Consider the following 12065-nt stretch of genomic DNA (forward strand, 5'->3'; position numbering starts at 1 on the left):
TCTTGCTAGGACTCGTCCGGTCACACCTGTCTTGGTTGACGATACAAAAAAGAAATACGTTCAGAACAAGGAAAGCACACGTTTGGATTTTTATATGTAGAAACCAAACTGAATTTGATCGTCACAGTTTGACGTTGATCTCAAGCACCCAGGAATAATGTAGGAATTTGAAGCCAATTTCTGTACAGGGGCCCAACTGTGAAATTACACCTTTCATGTCCTTCACATGATGCCATTGAGTTCAAACAACTTTTTCACATACATTTAAAAGATTAAAAAAATTCCCAGAACAAACAATTAAAAGCCTTTATTTAATTCATTAGGTCCTAAAAGTTGTAAAATGCATGAATAGCCAAAATCCAGAGTTATTCTCGTCCCTCTGTTCATGTGAAGGAGCCTGAGACCGAGCAGCTGGGAGGCGGGGTTAAAGGAAACGCTAGTGCGCTTGCTCTATGGACCCATAGATGCGGAAGCTTTGGGAAAGATCTGGGTAATTTTATAATTCAGTCAAGTCATTTTGGCTTCATGGGCCACTGAGCAACTTTCATAGGAATGAACACTGTACCCAGTTCTCTTTATACAGCCATGGAGTACTCTGTTTCTCTCCCAATGCATGCTGGGATAGGTTCCAGCCCCCTCGCCCCTTCCAGGAATAAAGCAGTTATATGCAATGGATAGATGGATAATTCAAATAAACGGCATGTTTTAACATAGCTTTCCACAACTCTTCTGCCATCTTTGCTGCAGATGTCTTGCTGCAGAAAGATAGAGATTTCAACATTAAAGCCTTTGAAAACTTGACGCATTTATCTCACTAAACAAGCACCAATCAAAGTTAAACTTTGGAAAAGAAAATCCGTTACGAGTTTAACACTAAAAAAAAACTCAGCTAATTGCTTCATCAGGACTGTGGTTTGATTTGATCAGATTTGATGAACAACATTAGCAAACAACCAAATATTGTCATCAGATCTGGATTCAAATGTTGCTAAATCCTAATTGGTGCTCTGAAATGGCAGGTGGCATCACCTTTTTCCAACTGAACCCCATCCGCAGTGAAAAAAGCTCGGACAAAAACATACAAAGCTCATGTTAAATATTCCAAACTGTTCTAGCGTTGGCAGAAAATAGTGTCTGTATTATTATACCCTATTGCTCATAACAAGAAGCTGATTGAGCCTGATAAAATGAGGTGCCAGTGTCAACGTGCATGAATTCACAAATTTACAAAAGTGCAACACTTAAAGGGACAGACTTTTAGGTTGGATATGTGATTGTTTACGCAGCACAAGACCAGCACACCATTGACTTGCCCTAATGATCCTGTGTCAGTGACCTGCGAGCTCCTGATTACAGTTCAGCGCCGCTTTAATCCGAGCTTCCTCCTCTTGCCAGCCAGAGGAACCAGGAAGAATTGGCTGATTTTCTTCAGTGGTCTGTCCCATCTCTGAAACATACCCCCATCCAAGACAAAATAATGGGCTATCCTCGCCCCCCCCCCCCCCCCCCCCCCTGTGTGCTACCCTCCAAGTTTGTTTATGGCTGAGACGTGGTGCAGTTAGCCAAGTGTTATCTGCATTGTACCTCTGAGATCAGCTGTGTGTAACGGTCCGATGGCTTCCAATGGAGCAGTGATGATTTTAGAACAAAGATGTTTTGGGGAGCCCTGTTTAAGGCCGTCACCAGCATGACATGTTACTGCTATAAAAGGCTGGCATCTGAGACTGTAGAGTGGATGATGGTGATGGAGGAACTGCTCTGGTGGTGCTGACGACGTTTTTTTGAACCTACTAAGGTCGAGCTCAATCACAGCTGCATTCTTGCTGTCACAGTGGAGCGCTTGTTTCTTCTCTCTCCTCCTCCTTTTTGGTTTTCTTTACTTCATTGCATTCCTCTTGAGTCTCGTAGATCAGAGTTGTGATTCTATCCGTAATTCTTCTGCTGTTGGAGAGCATGAAGATCTACATTCAGTAGCCGGACACTTGTATAACAAAGCTTGGTTTGGATTACTGTGGATTCATCTGCACATACTGTGTGGCTTCACTAGGTCTTCCTGAAATAATACCTAAAGCATGTATGTCTATCAGGTATATGCCCGTGAGATTGGTTCACAGCAGGAGAGGACATGGCTCTCTCTATGTACTCTGATGATAAAGAATATGTGATCTTATGAGCCGGTGGTTATTATACTGGGTTTATCCTGGGAGGAATCACAGGCAGACATCCCAATGATCATTTCTGGTAAAGGCTTCCTGGCACGCACTACTAATCTGCCCACTCACTGAGGAAAAAGAGGAAAATTGGACTCAATTGAGAACAGAGACATTGTTCAAAGAGTTTCTGAATTGGAAGCGGGTGCTTGCATTGGAGATGCAAATCTTTGACTCAATCAGTGCCACTGTGTCTGTGTGGAGCTCCAGCATCACCTCAAACTTGAGTCTCAGACATGTAGCAGTTGAAAGACCCGGGTGGAGACGCTTCTCCCTTGGATGGAGCCTGTCTTACACCGATGCCAGCTGACGGTTGAGGGAGAACAACTCAGTGAGCCCAATTGTGAAAGCTGTACTCCTTGAGCTGTCCGTGGGCTGCTTGACTCAAACTCAATGGTTTCCTGGACTGTGCACAGACCTGAAATAAACTAAGAGCTTTGTTTCCCAGCAAACTGGGAGTTGTGACTGTTATTTTGTCCGATTGAATATTGCAGCAGTGCATGGGTAAGACTTCTGGGATCAGTAAGTGGTCAGTATTACAGGTGGACACGATTAGATGCCAGACAGTGTTGTGGTTCAAACAATTAAGTTTGTTGGAATTCCTGACAGTAAAAGTGTCTTGGTTGAGTTATGTGCTGTGCAGACTTGGTCCAGGTGTGCTGAGTGTTTAGTGTGAACATGTGCCTGAGGTCACTTTCACTAGCTGCTCACTCCTGCACTCTTATGACGTAATTTAATAAGTCAACCTTTGTCCGCAGTGTTGTAACTGTGTATTCTGCCTTTGGATTCTGCTAAGAACTGCTCCAATAAAAAAAAATATATCATTGGTACATATGCTGAGACCTTAGTTTATGAGCTTCTTGTGTACAATAGGTGTGCAGCGCCCTCTTCTGTCACGAGTCAAACACTCTCCTTAAGACTTTCCTTCCTGAATTACACTATTGTTTGTACTGTAAGTGTTCAGTTTGGCTTAAAGAGGTTCTGGCTGTGTGGAATGTCTCCCCTCATTTCGTGGCGATGGACACTGTTTATAACTATCAGGAATAATTATGAGATTGCACAACATCTGGAAGCCATTGAAGTACATGCTGGCTCTGTCTTTCCCATCAGACCAACTCTGGAGTCAGAGCCAAACATCTGTTGCCACACAATCTATCAGCTGAGGGTCTGAAGCACAGCTCTGATATAAATGGTAATCAAGAAAAAAAAAAAAAAAAATGATGTGTGTCGCTGTGACTGATCAGACTGCAGTAGAGGAATGTTGGGGCGTGACTCATGCAATAGGAACTTTGAGCGCACGGGGCATCGCAGACAATCAAACGATGACAAAGTCTATTGTTTATTCTACGCTGAAAGAACTTCTCCAGGTTTCAGTCAAGTCATCGATGACGATTAAGTAAAAAGGATCCGTGGTGTTTTGTATGGAGTGCTTCTTCATCTGGAGCTGGTTTTAGTCTACTGATAAATCTCTCTCGTTTTGATCCTGACAAAATATATCCGCCTCCATAGTGTCAGAATTAGTTTTAATCGCCTCAGATTTAGCGCTTAATGAAACGAGGACGCTACATTTGTTCAGTGCCAATATGCTGCTTGGAGAGCAGCGATCCAGAAATACTGCTGGTGAATTCCTGCCTCTCCACTGACTATACTGTAGCTCTTATTGGAACTTTTCTTTTACAGTACCATGGCATCATGGTCATCATCAATAGATTCCTCAACTCTGAGGCGCAAACTTGATTTCAGCTGCTTTCCTCTTCCTCCACAGGAGTTCTCCTCTTCAGACTACAGGAATAATTCTGTGTCCAGCAGAACCCCGACCCCGCCAGGACGCTACTCGCCCCATAGCCCCATTGATCGGACGTACCCATGTCCCCTCGGCGCAGGTAAAGACCACTCCCAATTTTACACCAATAAAGCATGACGCAAACACCGCAAAAGTGACTGCAGTCTGCTCTGGATGAACACCTCTAATCTTTAAGTTTCATCTTGGTTGCGGTGAATCATAAAGTGGAAATATGATATTGCAAATTTCACCAGATATACAGTAGCTATTCCAAATCAGTCATTGCTTGTACTGCAACTATTGGAATAGTGGGGGGAAAAAAGACACATTATGCTTGAATACAAACAACCAGATGTTTCTACAGTCCACAGAATACACAACATGCAGAGCGCTATCTATCTATCTCTATCTCGTCACTCTTCAGAAGTGTAAAGCTTTCACATATTTGCAGTAGCAGGATGGTGGCCTATCTAACAGTGTGTACATTGTACAGGCACTCATTCAGTGCCATCTATAGGCCACAGATTCAAGCCTACAAATTTCCTGTTTCTTGGCAATAGTCATTTCATACACAAAGGAAAACACAATAAGAGAAGCTTTCACTATGAGCTAGGACTGGCAGTAGTAACTGCCTTTGTAAGGAAAATGCATTTGGTTGATGTTCGAGGCTGTATTTACGTCTGAATCGTTTTATGGAAGAGTGTAATCTCGTCTACCACAATGGTATCAACATACACCTACAGTATGCTTGGTCAACCGCTCTCTCACTGTTTCAACATAAAATGGTCACCATAAGCCTGACAAAAGTATCTTTGCAGGGATATTGTGTTTGATTACATGAGGTTATTGCAGTTGTAGCCATATTTTGAATTCAGCTGGTAGCAAACCTCTTCTGGAAACATTCCTTTGTATATTTGTAATTATTTTTCTCCCTTTCAAAAGGTCTGTGTGGCAAGTCAGTTGAAAGTGCAAATGGATTGATTAGTCTGTCAACACATTTAGTGCACAATTGTGAGTCGGCTTTTGAAATCACTGCTGTGTTGCAGCTGATCGTTGGTGCTTCGAGCTGTTTGCAGCTGCACACTGAGTCAACAACAACAAATGAACTTTCAGCCTTTGGGAAACACTATATTGTGTCCACCACCTGCAGTACAGTTAGCTTTTTCCTGCTTCGCCCCCTCCGATGAGGTGATGCAGCTGTAATTTGACAGTTCATAGCGTGCAGGTGCTGCCCTCTGAACATGTTTTTGGATTCACTCACACTCTCCAAAGCTTTTTGTCTCCGCAGAAATGAAAATCTTCTTTTAGTCTCGCACACACTCCTCTGTGGTCCACTCCCTCTGCTGGATAGCCTGGTGCCTGTGTTTTCACAGTGAGGGATGGTTGACTTTGGCCCTAGTTCCCCCTTGGGTAACCACAGCTAGTGATGTGACGTGTCAGCGACTGCAGTCATAGTCCAAACACCCCATATTCCCTAAAAAGTCAGATTTGTTACTTCTCCCCCCGATTGGCCCCCAGTCTGAAGCCCCCGGCCTGCACACCAAGCCTCTCCCAGCTCCTCCTCAGCCAATCACGGACTCAGTGACACCCATTTACCCACCCCTCCATGTCGCATGTCCAATGAGTTTCAACCCAGAGGCACACCTTTCAGTTAGAATCTTGTTTTTCTGTGTCGTCTGGTTAAGATAGAGGTGTGTTAGGCATCTAATATTGTTTTTTCTCTCGTATGTTCCGAGTTGCTACATCATTGAAATACAGGGACAGTTACTGTCTTTGTTCCCTCTTTCTTTCGGTTTGAGGTGAGTCTTGTCATTTCCCGTTGTCATTTGGATTTCTTTCGTCAGGATGTACCGACTGTGGTTTATGTAGTTTATTGTGGAATGTTGTACTGCAAGTAACAGTGTTTGAGAAATGTAGTTTGAATTTGGTTGTGGTTGTGACGTTGTATGTTTTGGCTACGCTCATGTGCTGTGACTATATCTTTATCATTGCAGCTCCGTGCAAAGTCTGTGCATGGAAACCAGCAACACATTCATCTACATTGTGTAGATGTTACATCATTTGAATGCACAATTGTCAGATGACTTACTTACATGATACTATTAGAAAATGCTTCCACTGCAAATCCTTGTGCACCCAACTGCTTGTTCAGATGCATGCTGTCCCCTCTCACCCTCACCTCTGTTTGTTTTCCTGCCATTTGACCTCGACTTTCCATTTACTTTGAGAATGAGAATTTTAAAAGGGATGGTGGGCGAAAATGGAAATGCATTGCTGAAGGTGGAGCTGCTGAGCATGTGGAGAACTTGGAGGGTGTGCTTTAGAAGTCTGTTTTCAATTTGAACCATGTTCTGTGATTCAGACGAAGGGTCTGAGCGTTTGCCTCGGTCACATGTTTGTCTGTTTGCCATCTCCCCTTTCAGCTATGTTCCTTTAGCGGTAAGAAGCTCTAATGCAGGCAGGAAGAGTACATGTACACAGCCAAGCATGAAGCTGAAGAACCACTGTGAACATGTGAGATGTTGCTTTATATGTAACATGTACAAGAGAGGTCCAATTATATGGACAGTGACACTGTTTTTTCACAATGTTTTATTTATATGTTCTATTAAAATAAGACCTTTCACTATGAGGTCAAAGTGCTGACTTTCAGCTGCAACCAGCCCTTTTCGTGCATATTCCCCAATTAGATAGGACGGTGATCCTAAACATCAAACCAAAGCATCCAGGGAGTTTTTATTTTTATTTTTTTTATTCTCTGGCCAGTTAAATGTTCTTGACTGGCAAAGTCTGTCATCTGACCTTAATCCAACTGAGCATGTGTTTGACAGACTGAAGTCAAAAGGCTGAAACAAGAGAGAAGTGAAGATTGCAGCAGCACAAGAAGATGCCGCCAAGTATTTGCTGATGTCTGCGGTTCATAAATATCAGACTTCAAAGGCCTGAAAACCAAATGCGATGCGACTCGTTGATTTGTCAAATGACTTATTCCAGTATAGTTGTCGATAGTGTAAAAGAAAAGCACTACCCTGTTCGCCCAAACTAAAGCTTATATACTTATTTCAGATCCAGTGAACAGTAGAGTCGACACAGCTTGTTTGTTGCACATCCGTCACTGTCAAACCACTTGATTTTGTCGTTTTACAACAATATAGCTCGTAGTGCAGTGATTCCAAAAGGTTTACATGCTGAGTCACAATAACACAGTTTCCATGATGGAGGTTGAGGTCATTCGAGGTTGAGCACATTCTTCACAGCAGAGGTGTCCGTTCGTAAATATTTGTGCAGATGCGTTGTGTGTGTGTGTGTGTGTGTGTGTGTGTGTGTGTGTGTGTGTGTGTCAACAGGAGGGAGAGTCTGTCAGGTTAAGTTGACTGACTCTGGCTGACAAGTTGGCTACAGGTGGCAGGCATCAAACCACACCTGGCTCGGCTAGTGTACCAACCGGTTCCTGCTGGTTGCTGAAAAGATTGAACTGCTCTTCTATTGCAAAGATTTCGCACATTCTATGTAGCTTCCACTCTCAGTGGAACGGTGCCTCTTGACGGGGTTCTGTTGGGAGAATTTAGTGAAAGCGATAACCTGCAGCCAGTGATTTACGGTTTTATTTATTCCTTCTACAGCAGTTCAAGCGCCGACTTTGCCATGCAGAAGTTCGACACTGAGTCGGAGGTGTACAAGATGATTCAGGAGAATAAGGAGTCCCGCACGGCGCCTCGTCAGTCCAACACCTTTAAAATGCTGCAAGAGGTCCTGGAGGCTGACGAGAAAGGTTAGCAGCACTCGACGTTACAAACAAATGTGCACAAATAAAAGGAGTAAGAATCGCTGTCTATTTAGCAAGCAAAACTCAATATTTTCACAAATATTCTGTCATTTTTATCCTGCAAGAATACGTGAATAAGTTAAACGTTGTGTTCAGTGGGGCCCTACTCAAGATGACGAGTACATGGATGTTTGCATGGAGGAGCTTTGCAGGATTGCATAACTTGTTTTAACATTTAGACTGATCTATATCTTAATGACCCCTTTGCAAATGCACCAAAAAATGATACCGCCTACAGTTTTGGTGGCGCCGCTCTATTTTAAAATCATCCCTGTTAAAAGTGCATCGTTGCCATATGGCCATCGCCTGTGCAGGATGGAGAGTTGATATTGTGAACAGCCTATCATGGACTGCATCTTCCCACCCCTCTGCTTTGATAAATGTCGGGACAAATAAATCCAGATAGCGCCAACATTCTTTCGCGAGGTGATGATGACCAATGCGTGGAAAGCCATTTCATGGAGCGTGTCCCATGGGTGAGGAGCTTGTGATGACTAGTGGGGAAACACAAACCAGCTCCGCTGACAGAGGGCAGTGAAGGCCAACAAGGTGTTGATGCGATGAAAAGAGATGCAGGCCTGTCGCAACATCCCTCTAAGCGGCTCTGTTCATGTTCGTGTGTGTTTTTGACTCCAGAGGCAGCCCGGCTGTTCCCAGGGAAACTTTCGCCTAGCACCCCGAAACAAAGCACATCAGTGGGAGGAGTCCAAAAAAACCACACCTGTGAGAAATGCGGCACCAGCATTCTGTAAGTTCCTGCAGTTACACGTTCACTGGAGTAACATAGATGTGTGTTATTAAAATAATTTGCCCTGCAGTAAAAGATGTTCCGCATGGAGAGTGTGATATTAAGTGTGTGTGTGTGGTTGTATCTTTTTCTTTTTGGAAATGTGTCCAAAGTAACAACCGGTTATTAGGACTATTGCATCTAATTATTGAATGTACAGGAACAAGTCTTAAGGTCATATTTTACTCACGTTTGAGTGTTTGTAATTGAGTTTATTACTAAGCTTTATTTTACCAAGTAAAGACGATTTATTTATTTCTAAAGCGGATCAAATGTTTTGCTTTCATTTTAGTGTCATGATACAGACGTTATCTGCCGGAGTTAAAATATTGTCACTAGTTTGAGAAAGGTGAAACTTGTATCACCACATTGCCAAAACATTTGATCATATAAAGTGTCGGTTGAACATGCTAATGTTTTTGCTGTGGCGTCATCTTGTCACCTTTCCTTGAAGATACAAATTGAACTGTGACGTATATCAGTGCTGATCTTTGCAACTCTCGACTTGATTTGCGTTGAAAATGAGGCAAATCATTTCACCCTGTCGTCTGATAGTCCTGTTGTTTCAACTCTCCCACAGCACACTGGCCGTGCGCATCGCCGACGACCGCTTCCGCCATACAGAGTGCTACACCTGCACAGATTGCGGCCTCAACCTCAAGATGAGAGGTCACTTTTGCGTCGGCGATGTGATGTACTGTGAGAAGCACGCCAAAGAGAGGTACCAAGGCCCAGAAAGTCCCCCTCAAGCCACCGTGTCCCCGCGCCAATAAGTGCCATCCCACACCTGCCCCGCTCTGGACGTAGAGTGCTGCTTGTCCTCCTGAAGCTCCACACCATCTGACTCAGTTATAGACCTTGGGATGGGGCGTGGAGGTGGACACTAGTCTACGAAATGGCAGAGGATGTTCTTTTCTGATCACATTTAACCATACGTTGCAATATTATGATTACTTTTCTTGCCTTTCCTTATATGAGCATTGGGATTTTGTTTTTCAAATGACCCGTCCGCCGTGGTCTCTTTAGATTATTCTTAGTTGTAATGATGCACAGCTGCCATGGACTCGAGCCACATCACATTGTGCTACGGCCAGATTTACATAACTCCAACGCTTTAGACAAACTGAACAGGACTGGCTCTCTGAGGATCTGGATGATCATTTGAATCTCCTGCTGACACAAAGGGACCAACATCTCGCCTACACTGCATGCCATTTAAAAATAATTGTACTGTACACAGACAGTGCTGTGTGTATGGATGCATGCTTTCACATGCAGAAGTGTGGTGGCTTCGGCATGATTTCCCTGCGCGCGTGTGTGTGTGTGTGTGTGCGCATGAGAGAGAAGGGAAGGAGGGTCCAAGTTGTTACAGATGCAAAGGAGTTTGTGAATTTTGTGCTAGAGTCAGGCCAAAAGCCCCTGCGTTTTTCTATTTCATTTGTAAGCAGAATTTATAGTAGAAATAATGAAAAAAAATACATATTTGCTGACTTGTTTTGTTGCTTATGAGGGACTATAGATGAATTGAATATATGCAAATATTTTGATGTTTTTGTGATTGAACTGTATTCTATAATATAGACCATTTAAATGCATGCACAGGACATTTAGTGTGAAAATAATTGATACTACACCTGTCCAGATGCAGCAGTACTCGGAGATAAACTATGATGTTCGCGTTATTTGTGGCACTTAATAAAATCGCACAACCTAAAGCTTCTTCAGTGACGATGACTGTGTTGGAATCATAAGCGTGCACGTCTTCCTACATCCTTACTGGGTCTTTACTTTGTAGTGATGTCTGCCCTGTTTTATCGACTTATTTTTGTCCTTTGCCATACTGGGACGGCAAATATTAGACGCACTTAGCTATCTTTTAAGTTGAATAGACTTTTTTTTGTCACAGCTGACCTTTTGTTGCTGCTGAGCAGTAAAACACAGGTGTAACTAATTACATTAATGATCTGGGGGCGCTGGAGTAGGGTGCAGCCATTGTCAAAGTTTTTAGTTACAGCTGTGCTGCTCCTGCCGGGACTTGACAAAATGTCTGCTGTGAAAATGGCCCAATTACAATGCATGGCAATAAATCGTTACGCCGATGTCTTACTGTGTGTAGTAAGATGTGACCTTATTTGACATAAAAAAAAAAAGAAAATAGCCATGCAAAATAATACTTGTAATGTTAGAAGACTGACAAACCTAAGATGAAAACAAGTTGTACGGTTGTCACTGGTGTTTTGGCAACGCTGGTGTAGATCTTGGTACACCACGCATTTGATGATCAACAGCTGACCGAACAAGAGGTATGTACTGAGAATTTGAAAGCCTAATTGATATAATGTGAATCATCTGGATTTAATTTGTCATATCCATTTATGTAAAAAATACAATTATAATAAACTGCAGTGTAAGAATGAAGTTCTTAGAATTTCACTTCACTTTTAATGATAAAAGCTAGAATTAGGATTCCAGTCCTAAACGGACCGTTTTTCATCTGTTGTGTCAAAAAAAATGTGACTGTTACATGGACTCATAACACATGCTGTCCATAGAGAAGAGCTAATGCACATGAGTTTTGAAGTGCAATGATGACGTACTGTCGTTAGCTAATGACGCAGGAGTCAAATACTCTAGTGGTCTATATTGTATTAATTTTTCAGATGGAGAAATGTGAATGAGAGCCAACAGCAAGGACTTCACACTGATTTTAAAATGGAAGACTTAAGGCCTAGTCATCAACACAGCTTTGCCAGGGATTGGTGCTTCACCGGATGGAATTGTTTAAATTGATACAAACATTTTTTGCTTAAGATATTGTCTTAATATATAGCTCTATTAAAACGAGGTTAGTTTTGCAAATTTACATTTATGAATGTGAAACTTTGCAACAATTCCAATAAGATTAAAATACCTACCTAGACGGTCAAAATTAGACAATATTATCAAAGATGGAGCTCCTTCTCACAGTTTTTGTGTATTTGGCCCATACATTTCCAGAACCGATAGACAAATGTTTCAGTGTGACATTGGGCACAGCTTAGAGCGATGACTTTTTTTTTTTTAAATAACAAAAAGCAGGCATGTTCATGTTTGAGAGTCGGTTAACCGAACATTGTCACGTCAGCAGCCAGCAAGGCATCTACATTAGACAAACTACACAGATTTAAAAATAAAAAAAATAATCTACCCATATCTCTATTTATTGAGCTGGAGTTGTCAGTCCATCTGCTTCCTGTTTAGATTCCCAGTTCATCGTTTCCATGAGCTGATTTGTCATTCAGACTGGTTGACCTAAATACTTAGTAAGCATCGGAATGACTGCTGGTGGAAGTTTACAGCATTAATCAATAGGGTGCGGGGACACATCCCTGTTCTTAGAAGACCGGTTTGACAAGTCACCAACATTTGACAGTTGGGAGTGCAGTTAGGTAGCACATTAGCAGGGTGAGTTATAACTTG

At 42.5% G+C, this 12065-nt stretch overlaps 1 protein-coding gene across 1 annotated transcript in view; it reads left to right on the forward strand.

Annotated features, from left to right (window-relative positions):
• The window catches only part of pdlim2 (PDZ and LIM domain 2 (mystique)), a 32097-nt gene extending 21778 nt beyond the window's left edge, over window positions 1-10319 (forward strand). The window contains 5 exon segments of the mRNA XM_079270966.1: window positions 3976-4063; window positions 4066-4093; window positions 7617-7765; window positions 8456-8567; window positions 9187-10319. Coding sequence (XP_079127092.1) covers window positions 3976-4063; window positions 4066-4093; window positions 7617-7765; window positions 8456-8567; window positions 9187-9379 — 570 coding nt within the window. The 3' untranslated portion in view covers window positions 9380-10319.
• Window positions 10320-12065: the final 1746 nt, after the last annotated feature.

Source organism: Melanostigma gelatinosum (genome assembly GCF_949748355.1).
Source record: "Melanostigma gelatinosum genome assembly, chromosome: 6".
In the NCBI taxonomy this organism is placed as follows: domain Eukaryota; kingdom Metazoa; phylum Chordata; class Actinopteri; order Perciformes; family Zoarcidae; genus Melanostigma; species Melanostigma gelatinosum.